Below are 24,986 nucleotides of genomic sequence, written 5' to 3' on the forward strand. Positions count from 1 at the left end.
TCAGTAACCATTCTCTTTGCCTCAGTTTCCCCATGTAAAATGGAGACAAAAACAGTACCTACTTCAGCGTCAAGCACTGTGTTAAATAAGGATGCAGTGTTGACAAGTATAAAACCAGAGGAAAGAATTAGGAGTAAACTTCTGTTCCTTTCTCCCACAATTCCAAACTACAAACAGGGCAAAGATAACAAGGAAGGGGAGGAGCATTTACTTTTATTTAAAAAAATATGTACATTACAGTATTCATTTTTTAAAAGAGTAGGATGATTTTCACCATAGGAAAACAGAGTATCAGAAGTTTGAGGCTACACATGCTATTCAAACAAAATGCAAAATGTAAAAACATGCTAGAGGAGAAAAAGTTGAAGGGGGGCTAGGGAACAGGAAAGCCAGGCTGAGCCCCATGGCACTGAGACCATCCAAGCTTGTCGTCTGGGCAACTGGGCTCCCCGAGGCTGCTCCCTGAGGCCTAGATTCTGGCCACTGTCCTCTCCAGACTGACAGCTCCCAACAGCCACTCTCCTCAGCCCTACAGTCACTGAAGTTTCTGTCTTCAGAGAATACATACACAGCTCATCCAAAGGTGTGCAGATTCAGGCTCATGCAGGCATCAACTCAGTTATTTATATCTAGCAGTAGTGGGAAGGCTTCTGAAAAGCCACTGTAAAGCCTCTGAAAAGGGGCTGGCTTGATTTGGGGCTGGACAGTCCAGTGACATGATTAATAGTTGGTGAGGTCACGTCTTGATTTTGAATAACTGATTAGTTCTGGATCCTGACACTTGCTTAAACCTGATACTGATCACCTAGGAGCTTGGGATGCAGAGCATGAGCCCCTCAGGCTATGATCTGGCTCGCTCTAAATCCTGAATTTGTTGCTACATCTGTTCTTCTTGGAACAGAGAGGGATCCAGGTAGGTTTCACTTGCTTCTACCTGGTTGTCTAGGACAAGGATGGAGAAATGAGAAACATATGGGCAAGTTTCTATGACAAAAGAGAGGGCTTCTGTCACACACAACACCAGTGACGCTAACCGGAACACCTGGGGACCCACAGAGAATAAGCAGTTGCCCCTGGCAATTACTTCCCGGGTGAGAACGGCAGCAGCCAAGCCACTTCGGCTGCTACTGGAACATTCATGTCAGCCCAGGGGAGGCTATCTGGAAGACTGAGAAAATAAGTACTACGTGGAGGCGATACAGAGAAAACTGAAACATTTAAATAATGCTTAAAGCCTCTGTTCATCCTCTGAAGCAGAGACCATTAGGCTCTGTATGTGAAGGCATGGAGGATGAGCAGGATTCTTCCAAATGCCCTGGTTCTGAAAACTGACATTTATCATTATTTGGGGGAAAAGCATAATGCAGGTCAGAGTTGGCTCCAATGAGGACTCTTAGCCACTGGCATAAGCCTGATGCTACAAAATGAAATGTGTCACCTAGATCAACAAAATCCACTGATTTCATAATTAAACTGATTTGTCTCTTTCATTGCCTAGAATCAGGGTCTCCTTTAGCCAGTGAGCACCATATGAATATAGGAGGGAAAGGAAGGGAAGGTTTATGCACTACTTTCTATATGCCTATAAATATGACAAATGTGTTTTCCTAATTATAACCACTGAGTGTTTCAGACAAATTTTGTCAGGAGTCTGACTACCTGGGCTCCTCCCTGTCCAACTGTGGGCCCTCAGGAAAGTGATGATTTCACTGTGCCTCCGTTTTCTCCTCCTAGAAAAGGAGCTACCATCCAATGACATAGTAACCAGGGCTCTAACAGGCTAAGAGAATTGCCTCACCAACTTAAAGTTCTTAAAACAGCACCTGGCACACAGCAAGCACTGCAAAAGTGCATGACAGCTATTTCTCATTTTCCTCACAACATCCTTGTGAAGAAAAGGAAACCCTGTCATTAGGGAACAGTCTTCAATTTACAGAGGAGGCAATTATGCAAAGACAGGCAATTAACCTGATCAGAGTCACAGAAAGTGACAGAGGTAAAAGCTATTGTCTTTACACTGTGCATTTATGCTGTTACTGGCCACGGCCTACTACAAAATACAGAAGTCACATAGCCCTCAGTGAGTGAGACTCCCTCAAGGAAGTCAGATTGTGGTGAAAGGAAATCACACTGTGCTAATCTCAACATTTCATCTCAACCAAAAATACTTATCGTCTTCCTAGGTAAACAATGCTAGACTGCTGTCAGGCCATAAAACCAACCAGCCAGCTCCTATGAGTCAAGCAGACCCCGACGTTTCAAAAGCAAACCTCAAGGAAACTCACACAGGCCAAGAGGAAGGAGAAGGGAGGGGATTGAAAGGTAAAAATACCCACTTAGTGAAAGTTGTTAGTTGCTTCAGTTGTGTCTGACTCTTTGCGACCCCATGGACAACTGTTGCCCACCAGGCTCATCTGTTCATGGGATTCTCCAGGCAAGAATACTGGAGTGGGTAGCCATTCCCTTCTCCAGGGTATCTTCCCAACCCAGGGATTGAACCCAGGTCTCCTACATTACAGGCACCAGGGAAGCCCAAAAGGACCCACTACAGAACTTCAAAAAATGGACATATGTACCCTGCCTCTACTGAGACCAGTAGTGCCCAATCTAAATGAATGAGCAGGCCCAGTGCCAAGACACACACACTGCTCTGACATACATGGGAGCCCACAGGGCTATTTTTACTCTCTGGGAGACACCTGACAGATCACAGGTCAGTCTTAAACATCTGTCAATGAACAGATAAAATGAGGTTACTCTTCGGTTCCCTCCTTTTTCCCCAGGGATCAAATTCTCGGAGGCTATGTATAATACAAAACCTCAATAGGGAGGTCAGGAAATCTTATTTCCAGATCTAAGATGAACCAGACATCCCCGCTCCGGGCACGGGTCCGGTCCTTTTTGCTCCTTCTCTCGCTCACACAGCACCCGCGGGGGGCCGGAGCAGAGCCTGAGGCTGCCACGGGCCACCTGCCATCTACTCCTCCACCCTTTGGAAAGTTGCTAGGGCTGCAGAGAGCCCGCCCTGGCCTCGGGAGAATGCTGCCAGCTTTTTTCACTATTCACCGCCCTCCCCAAGGCGGCCTCAGGAAGAGAGCGCGCAGCTGCGTGGGTACGAGCGGCGGGAAGCGGCCCTGGTGCAACATTTCGAGAAGCCGGCTCCCGCAGGGATACACGCCGCGGCCGGCTGCAGCGAGGCCAGGGCGGACGGCACCGGCGCCAAGGCCCGCAGCCCCTACGGCCCAGCCACGCCGGCACTCCGCCGCAACCCTGACGCCCGCCCGCCGCCCCCCACTCACCGCCGCACTCGGCAGAGTACTGGTCCCCCCAGTCCCCGGACTGCGGGCTGCAACCGCCGCCCGCCGGGGCCTCCTGCTGCTGCCGGTGCTGCAGCTCCTGCTTGAGCAGGGACAGCGGCGAGTAGTGCTCGGTGGCTAAGGCGCCGGGTCCCGGCCCGGCAGACAGAACCCCCAGCAGCAGCAGCACCAAGACGCTCCGGGCGGCGTCCGCGGCGGCCACAGCGCCGCCCCAGCAGCCGCCGCAGCAGCAGCCGGCAGGTGCCATCTTCCCTCAAGGCGCATGTGCGGCGGCCCTCGCGGCACGCTGCGCCCTCCCAGCCTTAACCCGCGGCGGGCAGGTGAGCTGCGGCAAGGGGGCGGGAGAAGGGGTGGTCATAGCACTGCCTGCTGGGAGTTGTAGTCCCAGCTCAGCCTAGACTGAGCGCCCCGTTTCGGTGCTGGGACTGCGAGTCCCAGCAAGCACCGCCAGGCGCAAGGCTTCCGGTCTGCCGTCTGACGTCTTCCCCCGCCACTGAATCGGAAGTTCTGGCTGGCAGTTGCGTGGAAATGGGCACTGGTGGGCAGAATGGGCTTCGGCCTGGCAAAGGAAACACCGAAGGGGTTACAGCGGGAAAGGGGAAGACGGATGAGGTGACAGTGACTTCGAATACTGATGCCTCGGCTTCCGGCCAGTACAGGTGCATCGAATGCAACCAAGAGGCCAAGGAGTTGTACCGAGACTATAACCACGGCGTGTTGAAGATAACAATCTGTGTGAGTTGTCAGGTGTGGGGTGTCCTTGGGGGAAAAAATGGCGCAGCGAGATTTGGGGACCGTGAGAGACCGTGGAATCTTTGCCAGCTTTTTAGGGTGATGAAAAATCAACGAGTTTCAGAGTGCTTTAATACAGACTTCAGTTCGAGGCTTGACATTTCCGTTCCGGCTCAGTCGAACCTTTGCATGAATACCTGTAGTGGTAGAGAAGTGCTGCCTATAGCACTTTTCCCATACGGCTCGTGTTTGCTGACCCAGGCGAACAAATCCTCGGACGGAGATGGATGCATGCGTTGTGCAGAGAAATTTAAAGATCTGATTAGGCTGACATTTGGGCTCCCGTCAAAACTATTTCATTCTTATTCTCCCTTTGATTAGACAAATGTTACCGTCTTAACACTTCATAACCTACAGTAAATTCTCCTAGATTATTTTTTCAGGTTTCATGAACATACATTATTATGTACGAAGCACTATGCTGGACGTTGATGATATAAAAACCAAAAACGAGGAAGTAAAAATACTGTTTTCGAGGTGTTCCATAATCTGTTTACAGAGAATAACTTTATGTTTTAAAAAACCACAAAATTGGAGGTTCTTTGGGGGACATTGGCGAAGAATCTGTCACAATATAGGCAGTCAATACATTTTTGTCCCCTTTCTGATCTCCTGATGACTTTTTAATAATTCTCATTTCAAAAACATGGCAAGAGTAATTTGCAAGGGAGTCAACAGTGTGAAGGTGCACCTGTTTCTTGTCAACCATCATATTAATAATCATTCTTGTGCCTGCACTCTCAATTTCCTGTTCTTTGAAATTGTTTCTCTCATTTGGCAAAATTGAAACATATTTCCTGATCTGACCCTACACCCTTGCTACTGAGCTTTGCTGGGGAGAAAACACCTTAAATTCATGACCACTAACCTCAGGTATGCCTTGATACCATCTGTCCATCATGGAACACTTCACTAGTCCATTCATGTTCCCACTCCTTTGAACAATACCCTGTCTCTCCTCAAGTTGCACATATATCCTCTCCTGCTTTGCCAAGACAACTTCCACAAACTATGCAACCACATAAACCCAGTACTAGTGTTCGAAATGCATCTGCTCAATCTTCCCTTCTGTTACTAAGAATGAACTATTCATAAACATGTCCAAGGCCAATGCCTCCACTCATGCACCACCCTCTTCCATTTACTTCAGGACACCCCTATAACAGTACTCTTCTGCTCTCTGCTGATCATTTCATTAACATAAGTACTATCATTTCTTCCATTAAAAAAAAAAAAAAGAAAAAAAATCTTGACCCCACTTCCTTCTTTAGCTCCTGTTCTTTCTTCTCCGTTTGACAGCAAAAATTCTTTAAAAGATGTTTTCACTTGTTCTCTTTATTTCCTCTCCTACTTTCTCTTGAATCTACTTGAGACAGGCTTTCTTCTCCACTCCAGGCTCACCCCTGCCCTCCACTAGAAACTGACCTTGTTAAGATCATCATTGACTTCCACTTTGATGGAAGTCATTCCCAGTTAACTGTCAGCAGCATGTGCCCCCCTTGCTTCCTCCACCCCATAAATGCTATGATCACTTGCCAGGACACCATACTCTCTAGATTTCTTCTTAATCTTGCTGGCTTTTTTCTCTCAATCTCCTTTCTGATTCTGCCTCACTTCCCTTCCTATCTCTTAACCGTGGAGTACCCTGATGCTTGGTTCTTGTTTCTGTCTATATACTCTCCTTTGAAGAATTCTTTCTTGCTCATGGCTTTAGATACCATCTAAATGTAGAAAATTCCCAAATTTATACCTTCAGCCTAAACTCCCTTGAACTCCAGACTCAAATATCCAGCTACTTACTTGACTTCTCCATTTGGACATAACTAATCAAGGGGAAGGCATTGGCACCCCACTCCAGTACTCTTGCCTGGGAAGTCCCATGGACAGAGGAGCCTGATAGGCTACAGTCCATGGGGTCGCGAAGAGACACGACTGAGCGACTTCACTTTCACTTTTCACTTTCATGCATTGGAGAAGGAAATGGCAACCCACTCCAGTGTTCTTGCCTGGAGAATCCCAGGGACGGGGAAGCCTGGTGGGCTGCCGTCTATGGGGTCGCACAGAGTCAGACACGACTGACGCGACTTAGCAGCAGCAGCAGCAGCAATCATCTCAAACTTTCAAACAGTTAATGGCAATTCTATCATTTTCATTCCTAAGGCCAAAAAATCTTATAGTCACCCATGATTCTTCTCTTTCACGTTCCTTATTCAGTTGCTCAGCAAGTCCTGTTAACTCTATCTTCAAATTACGTTCAGAATCGTCTACTTCTCATCACCTCTACAGCTACAAATGTGGTCCACATGCCACTGTGTCTCATCTGGGTTATTGTCACAATTCCCAGGTGGCCTCCCTATGTCTCTTTGCACCTCATGACATGGCAGCCAGACTGATTCTTTTAAAATTAAGTTAGATTCTGTTATTCCTTTGATCAAACTGTCCAGTGACTTTCATCTCACTCAGAGTTAAGGCCAAAATCCTTGCACTGGTTTTAAGGCCCCCTTTTTTGTCCTGCACTCCCATTGGCTGCCTCATATTTCGTAAACCAGGAGAGTTCCTTGCCCAGAGACTTTGCACTCTGCCTGGAGCACTCTTCTCTCACGTGCTGCATGGCTAATTCCCACACCTCCTCAAGGACTTTTCTCAAATATCTTATCACAGAGGCTTACTCTAACCACCCTATTAAAAATTATGATCTCCCTTTCAAGTCTGGTAAACTTTATCACCTTTCCCTGCTTTATCTTTCTCCATAGTACCTATCGTCTTCTAATATTGTCTGTAATTGACCTTATTATTTATTGTCTGTCTCCTTCCACTGGAATGTAAGCTACACAAGGACAGAGATTGTGTACATTTTATTCATTAATGTGGTTGGATCACCCAGGACAGTGTCTGATACATGGTTATTAAATAAGTATTTGTTGAATGAATGAACCATTTCTAGCTTTTTAGATGATCATATCCTTAGCCATCCTGGTCTGAGGGAGAGAACAGTAAGTTATATGTGGTCTGAACTTAATGACTTTGGGCTAGTCCAATTAAATAGCCCATCTGAAAGATGACAGTCACATAACTATGAATATTGTTTGTCCAAAGAAAAGCTAGTAAATGCCTATGCATTTTAGTTAGCAATCATTATTAGTATAAAATAATTTATATATTTTTTTTAATTACTGGCATTAGGCTAACAACAAAATCCCTCTCAAACCATCAGACACTGGTTTCTCTATACCTTTATTTATGTAAAGATAATTACTGGATAGCTATTTAGGTCAACAGCTATACTATCACCCACTTCCCTCCACCCCCAGACTCCCAGCATTACACCTTCTCACCCAGGAGACAGATTTTAGAGTAATATTTGGAATATTGAATGGTGGTACTATACATTTTGAATTATTGTACACAATCATTCTATAATGAGATGGAGTTTGTACTAACCTTGTTTATATTATACTAATGCTTAGTAATATGCATAATTCCATTACTCAGAAAAATCATTCATTTGGTGCCAGACTCTGAAAATTAAACCATAAAATAATTTTTTAAAGGCTGTCCAAAAGTCCTGTGATTAAAAGTAAAAGAGTTTTAGATATCATGTTGTTTTTTATATATGATGAAGCTACAGATTTTTTAAAAAATAATTATTCTTTACTTATTTGTGGCTGCGCTTGATCTTCATTGCTGCATGAGGGCTTATTTGCGGTGAATGGGGGCTATTCATTACAGTGAGCGGACTTCTCATAGCGGCGGCTTCTCTTCTTGTGGAGCACAGGCTCTTGGGCGATTGGGCTTCAGTAGTTCGGGCGTGCAGGCTCAGTTGCCCTGAAGCATGTGGAATCTTCCCAGACCAGGGATTGAACCTGTGTCCCCTGCATTGACAGGCAGATTCTCATCCACTCTGCCGCCAGAGAAGTCTGACATAATGCTATTTGTTGTGGGAAAAACATCAAGTTTCTAGGTGGTTACAGTCAGCAACTTATATGTACTTTGGTCTCTTCTCTGCTGTATTTGGAGTCAGCAGTATACTCAACTTGATCTCCTCACAGTATTTTTTATTCTAATCTCCCTTCCCTTTGCTCTTCTTGCTTTTCTCTTGCCATTCCTTCCAGCTTGCCTATCTCTATTTCTCTCATTTTTTTCTAATGGAAGCATGTCCCTTGTTTTCAGTCACTCTCTCTACTTCAGCATTTCACAATTTATTATAGTTATCTTAAAGATACTGTACTTTTAATATCCTGTAGAGCCTGACCTATTTTAACTGCTCAGATATTTGTTAAATCCATTATGGTAACAAAACAAGACTCCTTTGAGATTGTCCCAAGTTTTAGTTCTGTTCGGGACAACAGGAGGCAGCTTTCATCCCTGGTTGCTGGGTGCAAAGATGAATAAGACAGCACTGCCCTCGCAGGAATGGAAAGTTTCATGGGTTTCACTTTTCAGATATGTGCTTGCTTATTGTGGAGTTGAAGTTAAAGAGATTTGAGAATGAGTGGGGAAGGAAATTGTCCTGGAGATGATGAGAAGGAAGAAGCAGCAAGAATATTCATGAAAAAAAATGACCAATTCATATTCTGAAAGAGATGTGATGCATTGTAGAATTAGAGAACATAGCAGCAGAAACTAAGTCATATCCATGTTAAGACTGAGCTGGTGGAAGCAGTATTTGAGTTTCCTGGGTGTTCATGGTCCCTGTCCTGTAGGGATTTCTTGGAGGACAAACTTCTCTTTCAGGATACTTGACTATTAATAGTAAATTATATAGAATGGAGCAGTTTTGCCAGAATCATTCAGTTCATTTCAATCACTCAGTCATGTCCAACTCTTTGCAACCCCATGGACTGCAGCATGCCAGGCTTCTCTGTCCTTCACCAACTCCCAGAGTTTACCCAAACTCATGTCCATTGAGTCAGTGATGCCATCCAACCATCTCATCCTCTGTCGTCCCCTTCTCCTCCTGCCTTCAATCTTTCCCAGCATCAGGGTCTTTTCCAGTGAGTCAGTTCTTCACATCAGATGGCCAAAGGACCAGAGTTTCAGTTTCATTATTAGTCCTTCCAATGAATATTCAGGACTGATTTCCTTTAGGATGGATTGGTTGGATCTCCTTGGAGTCTTCTCCAACACCACAGTTCAAAAGCATCAATTTTTCAGTGCTCAAGCTTTCTTTATAGTCCAACTCTCACATCCATACACGACTACTGGAAAAACCATACCTTTGACTGGGTGGACAATCGTCGGCAAAGTAATGTCTCTGCTTTTTAATATGCTGTCTAGGTTGGTCATAGCTTTTCTTCCAGAAATAAGAAAACTTATTTATTCAATTTAGCTATCTGGCCACAGGATGCTTTACTATATCTGTGGTGTGTGTGTGTGTGTGTGTGTGTGTGGTTTTACTCATTACATTCAAGGTGAAGAAAGCACTCAAATGAAAAGCAAATAATGGAGGCAGAACAAGGGAAAAATTCAGCCTAAACTGATAGGGAGGGAACAGCAGACTTTAATGAACTCTCAGTGTTTCTAAAATCCGCAGCACGCTGGGAAGGGAAGCTGAGCACAGCACATAGCATGTCACGTGACACCAGGAGCCGCCTCTTCTGTTCAGTTTATGTCACCCTGTGCTTATTCCACTGTAGCACTTTTAGTAGCATGTTTATTTCCCTTCCCCTTCTAAACTGTCTGAGCCACCAGGGCAGTGCTTCCTGGGTAGCTCAAAGGGTAAAGAATCTGCCTGCAGTGTGGGAGACCTGGGTTCAGTCCCTAGGTTAGGAAGATCCCCTAGAGAAGGAGATGGAGACCCACTTCAGTGTTCTTGCCTGGAGAATTCCGTGGACAGAGGAGCCTGGTGGGCTGTAGTCCATGGAGTCTCATAGAGTTGGTCGGCTGGGCGGCTTTCACTTTCACTTTCTAAACTGTAAGGTCCTTGAGATTAGAGCTTATGTCTCAGGGTAGGTATCCAGCACTGTGGATATGCCCGGTCCATAGAAATGGCCAAGTAAAGAGAGGCTGTTGCTCTGAGTGTAGTAGTCATTCCAGGCACATGTGTCAGGTAAGTGATTGCAAAAGGAATAGCTGCGCTGCCCTGTCTCCTGCTGCTGGCTTCTGCCTCCCTCCTTCTGAAATATGTCCAAATCCCATCTTAGACTTTTCATGCTGTCCGGAGTGGCTTTCAAAGAATTTTTAAAGGACAGAGAGAAGATCCCTGACCAGTCTCTGGTTTCTTCGTCTTAAAATGAAGTAGCATCTCTGGCCTTCCATTCTTATTTATTTAAAGACAGGAAGTATTCTCCACGTGAGTAGCACAGGGAGAAGATCCAGAAAACTGCTCTGTTGTGTATATATAATTTCTGATTCTGTGGCTACTGTTTAGACACTGGCTTTCTCTTTGCTCAGCTAAAAAACCTAACCTGTTACACCTCAGATGTATTCAATTCAGTTCAGTTCAGTCACTCAGTCGTGTCCGACTCTTTGCGACCCCATGAATCGCAGCACGCCAGGCCTCCCTGTCCATCACCATCTCCCAGAGTTCACTCAGACTCATGTCCATCGAGTCAGTGATGCCATCCAGCCATCTCATCCTCTGTCGTCCCCTTCTCCTCCTGCCCCCAATCCCTCCCAGCATCACAGTCTTTTCCAATGAGTCAACTCTTTGCATGAGGTGGCCAAAGTACTGGAGTTTCAGCTTTAGCATCATTCCTTCCAAAGAACACCCAGGGCTGATCTCCTTTAGGATGGACTGGTTGGATCTCCTTGCAGTCCAAGGGACTCTCAAGAGTCTTCTCCAACACCACAGTTCAAAAGCATCAATTCTTCAGCACTCATTTAAGTGGATTTAAATTCAGGGTACAGAGAAGGCAATGGCACCCCACTCCAGTACTCTTGCCTGGAAAATCCCATGGACGGAGGAGTCTAGTAGGCTGCAGTCCATGGGGTCGCTAAGAGTCAGACATGACTGAGCGACTTCGCTTTCACTTTTCACTTTCATGCATTGGAGAAGGAAATGGCAACCCACTCCAGTGTTCTTGCCTGGAGAATCCCAGGGATGGGGGAGCCTGGTGGGCTGCCATCCATGGGGTCACACAGAATCGGACACAACTGAAGTGACTTAGCAGCAGTAGCAGCAAATTCAGGATAATAGCACATCTCCCTCCATTGGTTCACCTGATGACTAGACATACACACACTTCTTGTAATGACGTGAGTGAAATGGAGAAACTTGGAATTGAATCTAACTCTTTATGACATTGGGAATGCAGGGTTACTGTTCTTCAAGGCACTCCATTTTTCTTCTAGCACTTTGATGTAATCAAAAGGTCTTCCTAGTATGTTTGCATATCCATCATTTCTTGTATTTCTACTTTATCCTCTCAGAGTTTCAAAATTGTTCTGTTTTTTAATTGTAGCCATTAGTTTATGCAGGGACTAGTTTCCCTGCAACTTTGTAGCTAATACTGATTCAGATGTTGCAATTCTAATGAGTTTGTTCCTGTACTTGCATTTTGTATGTTCTAATGGCATTGGGGTTTCATAACATTGTAATCACCTGTCCAAAAGGAAAAAAAAAAAAAAAAAAGCCATTTAATAGGAATTACTGAGGGCCCAAGGGCCTTAATTTGGGCAACTCAGAACCAGGCAGCACAACCCAGTTCCTTACATACAGCCAGCGGTCTCCAGGGTCTACTGTAGCCGAGAAAGACCATTTTCTTGCCATTTTCTCAATGGAGAAAAAGAAAAAGGCTCTTTTTGGTAGGTGCCACCCCAGGATTCCTGCCCGCCTGTAGCTCTCAGAAGTTCTGGGTGTAGGGTTACTTTTCTGAACCCCTTTCTCAAAATCATATTTCAAGAGCCACAAAGTTGGAGCCATCTAGTCAACAGGCAATGAAAGTACATTCTGAACTTATTTATTTTTTAACAGTTCCTACAGACAGAAAGTAGCATTTTCTGAAATATTTTCCTGCCTGAAATGTCTTTAAATCAAATATCTTTTTTAGCTTTTTAATATGAGGTTAAAAGATTAATATTTTTACCCTAGAAGATTATATTTACTCATTTGAAACCAAGGCTTGTATAGATGAACATTTTATATCTGAATGGAAGTTTCAATAAATGCTCGTGCTGGGTTGCTCAGTAGTGTCTGACTCTTTGCGACACCATGGACTGGAGCCTGCCAGGCTCCTCTACCCATGGAATTTTCCAGGCAAGAATACTGGAGTGGGGCGCCATTTCCTTCTCCTTGGGGAATCTTCCCCAGCCAGGGATCAAACCTGCGTCTCTTACATCTCCTGTATTGGTAGGCAGGTTCTGTTACCACTAGCGCCACCTGGGAAGCCATCATTAAATAAATGCTGTTACAACCTTGCTGCTAAGTCGCTTCAGTCGTTTCCGACTCTGTACGACCCCCATAGACGGCAGCCCACCAAGTTCTGCCATCCCTGTGATTCTTCAGGCAAGAACACTGGAGTGGGCTGCCATTTCCTTCTCCAATGCATGAAAGTGAAAAGTGAAAGTGAAGTCGCTCAGTCATGTCCAACTCTTAGCGACCCCAGGGACTGCAGCCTACCAGGCTCCTTCGTCCATGGGATTTTCCAGGCAAGAGTACTGGAGTGGGGTGCCATTATTGCTATACAAATCCAAAATAGAATCTGCTGCTTTGAAATCCTCTAAGATTTAAGAATGTATGAATATATTTTTTCTAATATTGTCTTGCATTATTTCAGAAATCCTGCCAGAAACCTGTAGACAAATACATCGAGTATGATCCTGTAATCATCTTGATTAATGCTATTTTATGCAAAGCCCAGGCCTACAGGCATATTCTTTTCAATACCAAAATAAACGTAAGTTGTGATAATTTTTTTTTTCTAATTTTGCTTGATGATTTTGCATTTTGAAATAATAATACTTTTGAACCGAATTAAAGAACATTATTTAAAAAAAGAAATTCTAACAAGAGTGAGTCTTTCATAGACAATGTCTGGAAATTTCTGGAAGTAGCAGGCATTGCTTTTTAAAAAGGTGTGCAATGTTGAGTGTGTATTTAAGAACACGGTCACTGGCAGGAAGTTGACAAACCATCATCTGGATTGCCTTTTTAGTAGGTTACCTTTTGAAACAGATGTCAATAATTTTGAACAGAATAAAATTAAACATAACCTGGTAGGGAGAGAATTATCCCTAAAACTAAGCAAACATTAAAATAAAAATGTTTTTTAAATGTAACATTGCATGGTATACTCTGCTATTAAGGGAATGGCTGATTGGTTTAGTTGCTAAGTTGTGTCTGACTCTTTGTGACCCCAGGGACTGTAGCCCACCAGGCTCCTCTGCCCATGGCATTTCCCAGGCAAGAGTACTGGAGTGGGTTGCCATTTCCTTTTCCAGGTCATCTTCTTGACCCAGGCATCCAACCCACATCTCCTGCATTGCAGGTGGATTCTTTACCACTGAGCCACCAGAGAAGCCTGTTGAGGGAATATATGAGATGAAAACTCAGAAAAGTCCTAATAGATACAGTTGAATTTTTTTTTTTTCAACTGTACAATTTAATGAATTGACTTGAATACTCTTAATAGTTTGGCTAGGATTGACAGATAAAATACAGGACACTTAATTAAACTTGGAAGTCAGATAAACTAATTTTTTAGCATATGTTCTAAATATTGCACGGAACATACATACATGAAAAAAGTATTTGTGGTTTATCTGAAGTGTATATTTAACTGGATGTCCTGCATTTTTATTTGCCAAATCTGGCAACCCTAATTTTGGGCTAACAGGGACAGTAACAGTGCAATTTATTATCCCTGTCCTCCTTGCTGCTGCTGCTAAGTCACTTCAGTCGTGTCCGACTCTGTATGACCCCATAGACGACAGTCCACCAGGCTTCACCGTCCCTGGGATTCTCCAGGCAAAAACACTGGAGTGGGTTGCCATTTCCTTCTCCAATGCATGAAAGTGAAGTCGCTCAGTCGTGTCCGACCCTCAGCGACCCCATGGACTGCAGCCCACCAGGCTCCTCCGTCCATGGGATTTTACAGGCAAGAGTACTGGAGTGGGGTGCCATTGCCTTCTTCGCCTGTCCTCCTTCCCCCAAGTTAAATAACCCAGGCTGTTTTGTAATATAATTGAAGTCTCAGACTTGCCTATACATTAGAAACACCTGGGGGAGTGGGTGGGGGCACAAGTTAATTATTCTAAGCCAAGGCCTTACCCAGAACCAGTTAAATCAGAATCTTTGGCAATGGGATCCAGGCATGAGTATTCCTTGAATCTCCCTGCTGCTCTGCTAAGTCACTTCAGTTGTGTCCGACTCTGTGCGACCCCATAGACGGCAGCCCATCAGGCTCCCCTGGACCTGGGATTCTCCAGGCAAGAACACTGGAGTGGGTTGCCATTTCCTTCTCCAATGCATGAAAGTGAAAAGTGAAAGTGAAGTCGCTCAGTCGTGTCCGACTCTTAGCGACCCCATGGACTGCAGCCTTCCAGGCTCCCCCGTCCCTGGGATTCTCCAGGCAAGAGTACCGGAGTGGGTCGCAATTGCCTTCTCCGCTGAATCTCCCTAGAGGATGCCAAAGTGCAGCCAGGAGAAGCAGTGTGCTCATGGGGCAGCCCTAGAGGGTCACACCCATGCTTATCCCTGGACAACATCAACTTTGCACACACACTTTCTCTTCCCCTCTTTACAGAGATAAATTTCAACGAGTAGGAGAAATGTATAGAAAAAAGCCAGTTTTTGTTGCCTAGCATTTTCTGTTTTTGCCAAAATTTCAGACTCTAAAACTTCCAACTGATTTGCCACCTTTAATTGCTGTCCTTCACTATTTTAGTTTATACTCATCCAACCTAGAGGCAATTTTTTAAAAATCATGTTCAGACTAATAGTTTCTTATGAGGTGTCATGAAATCTTAAGATTAAATGTGTTTACTGCTGCTTCCACCCATCCTGAGTCACATAAATTCTTGCTTGATTCTATGTATCAGACAAATGTTGAGAATATAACAAAGGATGAAGTGAACTGCTATTTAAAGCAGTGATTCTTAAGGAGGGGTGCACATTAGCGCTCATCCTCTGCCTGAGTGTTTCACACACTCAGGCTGCCTGGAGTGTCCTTCTGCAGATTCTGAATCAGGACTGGGGCCTAGACATTTGTATTTTGAAAAATCTCTCCATGTGATGCTTCTGCTGAACATCGCTGATTAAAACCTAGTGGTTACATACTGAATACAATTTGCATTTAACTGGGCAGTTTCTGAATTCGAAAAGCTACTAGATCGGACATTCTTCAGAACCGATCAAAGTTAGCTCTGTCTGTGCTGGTCAATATTAAGTAGTTGTTTCTTTACCTGCTTGAATGGCAATGTCTTTTTGACAGATGCACGGAAAACTCTGCGTATTTTGTCTGCTTTGCGAAGCATACCTGAGATGGTGGCAGCTTCAAGATTCCAGCCGAAGCATTGATCCTGACGATTTTATCCGATACGCTAAGGAGTGGGATTTCTATAGAATGTTTGCAATTGCTTCTCTAGGTAGGAAGAAGCCATGCTTTCTACTATTATTTGACCGACTATTTTGATTTTAAAATTAAGGTGCATGGTTTTAATCATTGGTAAGAGGAGCTAGCTAGAGGACTTGAGACTAAATTTCAGCTCTGCCACTAATCTCCTAGGTGAGTTTGTCTAAATTACCTGCTTTTTAACTTTTGTTACCACGCATAGGTCATGGAAATAATTATGCTTATCAGATACAGGTGTTTCATAAAGTATTTTGAGACACAGTATCTTAGGTAAAATTCTTCAGTTTAAGTTATGATTATCTAATCTGAAGATTACTTGAATCTCATCTTTATTAAAACAGATTAATAACTGCCAGACATTATTCAGGGTATTCTAATTACTATTATTACTAATTATAATAGTTACTAATTATTATACTAATTACCTACTCATATACTATGTGCAGGGAAAGGGCTACTCCCCAGAATTCTTTGAGTTCTGAAATTGCTTTTCTACAGAATTTGAAATTTGTGACTTAGGTCAGAATTGGGTTGAATTCATTTCTGTGACTATGTTATTACTGATTGGTTTCTATGCCTTTCTACTTCTAAAATCTTTTTCCTTATACTGAAATATTATTCTAGTACAATTAAGTCTCCATGCCTGCATGCTAAGTCGCTTCAATCACATCTGACTCTCTGTGACCCTATGAACTGTGACCCGCCAGGCTCCTCTGCCCATGGGATTCTCCAGGCAAGAGTCCTGGAGTGGGTTGCCGTGCCCTCCTCCAGGGGGCCTCTTGCATTAGCAGATTCTTCACCACCAGTGCGGCCTGCACACCACTGCAGCGTCGTATTTGTGGGCTCTGTGTCCTCTTTCGTCCCTTGTTCTCGGGCTGCCCTCACTCCCTTGGCCCTCTCATCCAGTCCCAGTGGCTTTAAAATTCATCTATCTGCTGAGAATTCCCAAATGTACATCATAATGTTAAAAACTTCCTTGAACAAATCACCTAAACCAAGAGCTATAACCTAATATAATTTTAAGCTTTAAAGCAAACCTCTTAGAATTGCTATAGATGAGCTGCTTTATGTCTATAATTAAAAAGCAAAACAAAACAACAAACTAACCAAGCTTGTTTTCAAATAGTTTGGAATTTCTGTAGCACTTACTCTATAGTGGCTGTTTTGACACTTGAACAGAAACTTTTTCTCCTATTACATTTATATGTGTCTTAATCTAATCCCTAGTTAGGTTGCAGATCCCTAAAACAGCTTATAAAGAATGTCTTACACAAATCTAGCATTTTATAACTTAAAAACTGTTTCTACAGTATCATCAACTCAGTTTTCACAACCATCCTCTTTGGTAGGTGGGTTGGGTTGCCTTCCCTATCTGCAGTTGTCAAAGAACAAAAACAGGAAGGGCCAGTGGTCTCCCTGAAGTTCCCCCAGCAGGTTAGCGTCAGTGCAGAGCCAGGGAAGGTCTCCTGGTGCCCCGTCTCTTGTTTTCCCCGCTGCAGTTCTTTCTCCACTGCTGCTCCTCCTGAACCCATCTGATGTGTGAAAGCTCTAAGGGCTAGGGCTCCCTAATACCTGCCTGTGAAAGACTGTGTGGAGCCCAAAGCGGGTGCAGCTTCCTCAGTCTCCCAAGTTCTAAGCTAGAAAGGCGTGATGTAGTCTGCCGTTCCCTCCAGTGCAGGAAACCCTTCTCTCTTGATTCCTGCAAGACTGTGTCTCCAGTGACAGGAGACCACCCACCATTGTTATTAGATGGTTCTTGTGAGGAAGTTGTGTATTTTGATTATTTTCATTATTATCAGTTAAAAACCCAGGATATATAATCTGCCTGTTTGAACAGATCCTTGCAGTGGATGAGCCCTTCAGTCATTTTGAAGGGAGATGGTGTGTTTCCCCTGAAGACTATACCAAATTCCATGGGGGCTAACCATCCTAAATTACGTTTATGGATCCTGAAAGTGAAAGTCGCTCAGTCATGTCCAGCTCTTTGTGATCCCATGGGTGATACAGTCCTTGAAATTCTCCAGGCCAGAATACGGCAGTGGGTAGCCTTTTCCTTCTTCAGAGGATCTCCCAACCCAGGGATTGAATCCAGGTCTCCCGCATTGCAGGCAGATTCTTTACCAACTGAGCTACTGGGGAAGCAAACAATCAGGAAGGTCCCACCGAGTTGCGATCCTAATTATGGATCCTAATTGACCCATATGAATCCTAATTATGGACTATGGATCCTAATTACCTATATTTAGAACCTCTTTATTTTGGCTCAGTTCAGTTCAGTCGCTCAGTCGTGTCCGACTCTTTGCGACCCCATGAATCGCAGCACGCCAGGCCTCCCTGTCCATCACCAACTCCCGGAGTTCACTCAGACTCACGTCCATCGAGTCAGTGATGCCATCCAGCCATCTCATCCTCTGTCATCCCCGTTTCCTCCTGCCCCCAATCCCTCCCAGCATCAGAGTCTTTTCCAATGAGTCAACTCTTCGCAGGAGGTGGCCAAAGTACTGGAGTTTCAGCTTTAGCATCATTCCTTCCAAAGAAATCCCAGGGCTGATCTCCTTCAGAATGGACTGGTTGGATCTCCTTGCAGTCCAAGGGACTCTCAAGAGTCTTCAACACCACAGTTCAAAAGCATCAATTCTTCGGCGCTCAGCTTTCTTCACAGTCCAACTCTCACATCCATACATGACCACAGGAAAAACCATAGCCCTGACTAGATGGACCTTTGTTATTTTGGCTAGATTCAGTTATAGAACACTTTAGAAGGAATGCAGTTATTTCTCCTATGATATAATACATGTGTTCCAGAAAAAAAAACATGATCCTGTAGAAACCTAAATAACACAGCTTATAGGAGAAAATCTTTTTGCCTTTTCATAATATGTTCATGGGGTTCTCAAGGCAAGAATGCTGAAGTGGCTTGCCATTTCCTTTTCCAGTGGACCATGTTTTGTCCACTTTGATACTTTTGAACTGTAGTGTTGGAGAAGACTTTTGAGAGTCTCCTGGACTGCAAGGAGATCAAACCAATCAGCCCTAAAGGAAATCAATCCTGAATATTCATTGGAGGGACTGATGCTGAAGCTGAAGCTCCAATACTTTGGACACCTGGTGCAAAGAGTTGATTCTGGAAAAGACCCTGATGCTGGGAAAGACTGAAGGCAGGAGGAGAAGGGGACAACAGAGGATGAGATGGTTAGATGGCATCACCAACTCAATGGACATGAGTTTGAGCAAGTTCTGGGAGATGGTGAAGAACAGGGAAGCCTGACATGCTGCAGTCCATGGGGTTGCAAAGAATCGGACATGACTGAGCGACTGAACAACAGCATAGGAGAAAGTAGAATTAGGGACAGACCAATCAAAATGTATGCAGCTGGGTAGTCAGAGCACTAACAATCTTATTAATAACAATCTTCATAAAATAATGCAGTTAAAAGATATTGTTAAATTCCTAATTGGGGACAGAACAGATTGCACTCTGTTCTGACTGTGGGATACCAGGGGAACTATTGCTTCTTCTAGTCTGGACTCTGTCTCTTCATACTTTCTGGAAGGATATGGAATTACACTCAAAAAGTTTGTTAAGATGAATACGGAATGTTTTTAATTTAGGTAACAGACTATTCACGGTCTTATGGCTAAGAGGCACTTCATAAAGAGTAGGTAAATCAACAACGAAAAACATCTTCATATGTAATTCCTAGGCTGTGTCCCACCTTCAAGATGTAAAAGCTTCCATTCTCCTGTCTGTTTTCTCTGTGGAGATCTCTAGGAGTAAAAATGCTTAAACAACCTGATTTCCTGAAAGGAACTTCGGAAAGTTGATGATTACAATTCTTCCAGAATTACTTTTTCTCCAGTGAGCGAAATACGTCATGAAAGAATTATCAAAATGTTTTGGAAATGATACCAGCAGGATTTGACACAAAAGACAGGGGTTATTTAAAAAATAATAATGAGAAAGAAAGAAAATTTTCTTTTTTTATTATTAATTTTTTTAATGACTGTTTTTTAAAAATTTAATTAATTAATTTTTGGCTGTGCTGGGCCCTCACTGCTGCACAGGCTTTTCTCTAGTTGCAGCGACCGGGGTCTGCTCTCTGGTTGCGGTGTGGGCGTCTCGTTGCAGTGGCTGCCCTTGTTCCTGAGCGTGTGCTCTAGGGCACAAGGGCTCCAGCAGTTGCAGCATGTGGGCTCAGTAGCTGTGGCACCTGGCCTTAGTTGCTCCGTGGCATGCGGGATCTTCCTGGACCAGGGATCAGACGCATGTCCGCTGCATTGGCAGGCAGATTCTTTACCAGTAAGCCACCGGGGAAGCCATTATTATTAATAGTAGTATTTATTATTTGGTTGCACTGGGTCTCTGTTGCTGTACTTGTCGGGCTGTCTCTAGCTGCGGCAAGCGAGGACCGCTCTTCGTTGTTGCACGTGGGCTTCCTATTGCTGTGGCTTGTCTTGTTGTGGGGCACAAGCTCTAGGTGTCCAGCCTCGGTAGTCATCACACGCAGGCTTAGCTGATCCATGCTGGTAGGATCTTCCCAGACAAGCGATCAAAGCCATGTCCCCTGCCTTGGCAGGTGGATTTTTATCCACCGTACCGCCAGGGAAGTCCAGAAAATTTGATCTTGATAAATCATTTCTTTTGTCATCAGCTGATAGGCTGTATTTTGGAATTGTGGTTTATTTGTTTTTAGGGGGCTCTGGTTTGGATCGAGACATTTGTATCTTTATTTTCCATTTCTTCCTTAGAACAGACTGCCTATTTTATTGGCATTTTCGCTTTCCTGTGGGTAGAACGACCCATAAGAGCGAAAGAAAAACTCAACTTCACTTTGCTGCTGAAGGCATTATTGTTATCTAGCTACGGAAAACTCTTGCTGATCCCAGCTGTGATTTGGGAACATGATTACACACCCCTGTGCCTCAGACTCATTAAAGTGTTTGTTCTTACATCAAACTTCCAGGCAATCAGAGGTATGTTTACATCTTACTCTGTTTTCTCAGCTTTCAACCCATAGACAATCTATAAAGCCTTGTTTCTAGAGTACAGTTTTTATATAACCTATTAAACACTGGAACTCTTTGTAGAATAATAACAATGCCTAACGTTTTCATAGTACCTTATCCATGGCACATATTCAGTATTAGTTCAGTTTAATCACATGGTACTTTTTAGTTTTCAGAGTGCTCCCTTACGCATTGCATCCATTCTGTGGGGTCAGCTATTGTTGTTCAGTCACTCAGTCATATCCAGCTCTTGCAACCCCATGGACTGTAGCCCACCAGGCTCCTCTGTCCTTGGGATTTCCCAGGCAAGAATACTGGAGTGGGTTGCCATTTCCTTCTCCAGGGATCTGCCTGATCCAGGGATCGAACCTGTGTCTCATGCATTGGCAGGTTCAGGCAAGTCCTGTGGAGTCAGTAGGGCAACTATTATTACCTCCACTTTATGAATGAGCTCCTAGTGACTTGTCCAAAGCTACATGGCCAGGCAGTTGTCAAGCCAGGCTAGAATGCCAGGTATCTGCCTCACAACTCAGGAGAGTTCTTACTACACTGAGGAAGGGTAAAGCAGCCCTGCGTGTTGTCATTTATCCCATACATTGTGAGGAGTGCTATTGTAAATGAGTGTATTAATATGATATTTCTTATAATGCTTAGCATCTTGTAAACTATAAAACCAAGAGTATCCATTTTTTTCCTGCTATTCTCTTTATAACCTTAAGATCTAGCTTTTAGTTTCCTGTTTAATATTCATGCGACTCTGTCTTGATGAGAGCAGAAGAACCTTGGTGTTTTGTTATCAGCAGATGCTTTGGTTCTCCCAAAAGCTTTGCAGATGGAAAGATAACAATATAGATTAATAAGAACAAATAGAGATTTTCTAAGAAACAGTTTTACAAAACCATTCCATTCACACTGCCACACAATTTACATGCCAATTTCATTTAAACTCTTAAGAACTTATCAGTTGCCTTTTCTTTTTCAGTGACCCTAAACATCAACCGCAAGCTTGCCTTCTTGGCCATCTTGAGTGGCTTACTGGTGGAGAGCACCATGGTGTGTTTCTTCCAGAGGATGGAGTGGGCAGTCGGAAGTGACTGTGCCATCTATAAATCTCAAGACTTTTGAAGAGGTACAGAGCATGTCTCAGTGTTCTTGCAGCCAGACAGGTGTCCTCAAACTAGACAGATGTCATTGCAGAACACGTAACCCCCTGTCCCCACCCCAGCACCTGGGTACCTCGAGGTCACCTCTGTCTCCCTGGGGGACGCTAGGGTTCTGCACTCTAGTTCTGTTGTCACCCTCAGTGACATCAGCAGCTATGTTTTTGTTTCCGGGTCCCTGTTCTCAGAGCTCTCTAACACCTCCCTTCCAGCTCACTCCCACCAAAACCTCAGACGCTGAAGTCTGTCCCGCTGACAGCTGTCTCCCACCCTTTCCAACCATTCTGCTCCCTCCCTCCCACCACCACTGCCTTCTGCTGCCTTTTTTACCTCTCTCCCCCAAACCTCTTACTTTCCTTTACCTTTGTCCATTTGCCTCTCTCTTAACTGGGCCTGGAACCTATAGGCAGCTTGCATCATCCTCCATTAGTCCCTTGAAACAGCCGGTTCCCTGCCCTTCTATCAGCGTCCTCGTTAGAGCTCTTGGGGTGAGTCCATCAGCTCTTTTCTCTGCTAAGCTTGGCAGGTCGCCCCTGCGTCTGCACAGAGCGCGGCTGGGTGTGCTTCTCTGTCTTAAGGTCACCTTTACGGACCCCTTTCCCTCCCTCCGCCCCCACCACACACACAGTGGCCTTGGAGCAGTTGTTCTGAAATCTTCCCCGCCTTACTTAACCCTGTGTCTGCTCTCACTTTGCTGAGAATGGAAACTTACCACAGACTTCCCAAGTTTCCTTTTCCCTTCAGCACTTGCTTGGTCATCTGCCCTCTTTCTTCCTTCCGTCCCTCCTGTTCCGGCACTGTGCTCAGCTTGTCTTTCTCTCCAGAGCTGAGTACAGCCTGAAGGTATCCTCCTGCCTCTGGTCACTGTCAGCCTCTGGACCACCACCAGCCCCCCACAGCCTGTGTTGGGGTGGCTGATGGGGTAGACATAAAGGAGTGGCAGGTGGTAAGGAAGGGAGGGAGCAGGCAGGGTAAGCTGAAGCAGCTCTTGGGCACCCCCCTCATCCCACAGGCGCAGCTCTGAGCCTTCTCTGCCTCTCCTCAGCAGCCCTCCCACCCTCCACTCTCAGCTCACCCTCTTCCTCTCCAGGTCCTCAAAGACACTGCTCCTTCCTCACCCTCTCTTCTCCACAGTGACTCTTTCCCCTCTGCCAGCAGACGTGTGCAGCTCTTTACTTTAGACAGGCTGCTCTGAGCCCATTTCTCCACTGCCTCTCCTCTTTGTAAAACACACTTTCTCCCCAGTTTCCCGAGTCAGTGCTCTGATAACAGAAGGCAGCCAGCCCCCAGCTCTGCTAGGGCCCTGCTCACTGCTCTGCTCCAGAAGCTGCTGCCTTCCCAGACAGGCCGCCTGTGCCCCTCCTGGCATCCGACCTTCCTTTTCCCTACCCCTGTCTGTCTCCCATGTCTTGCCTCAGCCCTCCACTTTTCTCACCTGCTGTACAGACATTTGGCTTTGGCAGCAGCATGGCTTGACCCATCTAGGGCAGGTCGCTTCCACATCTTTCCAGACCCGATACCTCCAGTCTCCCCCCTCTGCCAGGTCACTCATGCCCTTCCACTGCCTTCAAGATAATTCCAGGACAGCCTGGCTGTTACCTCTAAAATTGAACTCAGTATCCCCAGCCCTCACCAAAACAGAATCTTCCTAATAGCCTTTTTAGCTGTTCTTAGTTTTGTTTTGTTTTTTTAATATTTATTTATTTTTGGTTGCCCTGGGTCTTCTGCAGTGCATACAGCTTTCTCTAATTGCAGCGAGGAGGGCCTTCTCATGGTGGCAGAGCTTGAGCCACTCACTGCGGCGGCTTCTCTTGTTGAGCACAGGCTCTATCTAGGTGCATGGGCTTCAGTAGTTGTAGCACTTGGGCTCGGAAGTAGTGGCACACGGGCTTAGTTGCCCCGTAGCCTGTGGAATCTTCCTGGACTAGGGATCGAACCTGTGTCCTCTGCGTTGGTAGAGAGATTCTTATCCACTGCGCCACCAGGGAAGTCCCCTGTGAGCTTTTCATCTTGTCACTCAGCCCCCAGCTCAACCCTCATCATCTCCTGTTTCAAAGTTTGTAACAACCTCCTCACTGACCTTCAGTCCATCTTCACAGAGCACCACTTCTGGCACCTCTTTGGATTCTCCACCCCTTCTTACTGTTGGCCAGAGTTTCGGTCCCTTCCTGAGCACCCCCTTTCAGTTTTCTGTGAGCGTTAGTGCTCATTTCTCCTCTGTGGGCAGGTTTCTACCCACATTCTCCACTACCCTTTCCTCATCGCCAGATAGTTCACACTCCTCTCCACTAACCAGATTCAGTCACCTCTGCCTCTCTGTGGAATGAAGACTTTCCAAGACTTTGAGTCTGTCACGCCTGCTCCTTCCAGTGAGCTCCTGGGGCCCCGCTCAGTCACATTCCCAGAGCTCCTGAGACTGTCCCAGTGCTGAAGGCCTTGCCCCCACTTTTTTTTGTGCTTCTGCCTTTTGAGCTATCCAGTATAATTTCTGTGAGGAGAAGGTCCCCTGTCTTTAGCAGCCGTTTGAAAGCCATTTTCCTTTTTAGGTTATCTCATGTTTTATGCTTGTTTACACTTTACATTAAAGTGCCGTGTGTTTATGTCTACCTCCCTCAACCTGGTTTGGTGCCCGGACAGACCAGGCCTGAGGTAACAGTGTCTTCCTGTAGTACAGAGCCTGCCCTAATAAGTATTTGTTGATTTGATTTTTTGCGGAATGTGCCACTCTAAATACTGTTTTTATTATCCACAGTTTCGTTTTTTACTGTCTGTGGCATGACTGGTTGCATCTGTAAAATAGAAGACGTAAAAATACAAACCAATCTTCTCATTATTGTTGTGTAAAACGAAGCAAAGCTTTGGATATACTTCCTGAAAAAGAAAGCGACGGTTATGGCATTGGGAACTGCTAACCCATGTCGAAACAACTAAACCACGTACGGAAACACTCACACAAACACAAGGAATGTTGCTGTGGGAACTAATGTATGCAACGAGTGAAGATTATACATTATGGACGGTTCAGGTAAGCGCTGGAACTGAAGGAACATGAGTTCATGAGTCACACAGAAGAAAAGATCTTTGTTCATGGCTTTGACATATTTATATCTTTTTAATTTAAATGTTAATGGTTAAAATAATACTTTGTATTCTTACAAGAGAAATACTTTTTTCTCAATAAAGTCACAGTAAACTGA

The 24,986-nt window shown here is 44.7% G+C and overlaps 2 protein-coding genes across 7 annotated transcripts in view; one reads left to right on the top strand and one right to left on the bottom strand.

Moving 5' to 3' along the window:
- The window catches only part of TTC13 (tetratricopeptide repeat domain 13), an 81,926-nt gene extending 78,264 nt beyond the window's left edge, over window positions 1-3,662 (bottom strand). For all 6 annotated transcript variants that reach the window (XM_055587989.1, XM_055587978.1, XM_055587969.1 and 3 more), the window contains exon 1: window positions 3,300-3,662. In XM_055587989.1, coding sequence (XP_055443964.1) covers window positions 3,300-3,564 — 265 coding nt within the window. In that variant the 5' untranslated portion in view covers window positions 3,565-3,662. The remainder of the gene's footprint in view (window positions 1-3,299) is intronic.
- Window positions 3,663-3,787: 125 nt separating this feature from the next.
- Window positions 3,788-24,986, top strand: ARV1 (ARV1 homolog, fatty acid homeostasis modulator). The gene is made up of 6 exons (XM_055588010.1): window positions 3,788-4,052; window positions 12,827-12,946; window positions 15,482-15,635; window positions 20,372-20,596; window positions 21,612-21,758; window positions 24,542-24,986. The coding sequence occupies exons 1-5, from the start codon at window positions 3,846-3,848 to the stop codon at window positions 21,752-21,754; spliced, it is 849 nt and encodes a 282-aa protein (XP_055443985.1). The 5' UTR covers window positions 3,788-3,845; the 3' UTR covers window positions 21,755-21,758; window positions 24,542-24,986.

Source organism: Bubalus kerabau, chromosome 1 (genome assembly GCF_029407905.1).
Source record: "Bubalus kerabau isolate K-KA32 ecotype Philippines breed swamp buffalo chromosome 1, PCC_UOA_SB_1v2, whole genome shotgun sequence".
NCBI lineage: Eukaryota > Metazoa > Chordata > Mammalia > Artiodactyla > Bovidae > Bubalus > Bubalus kerabau.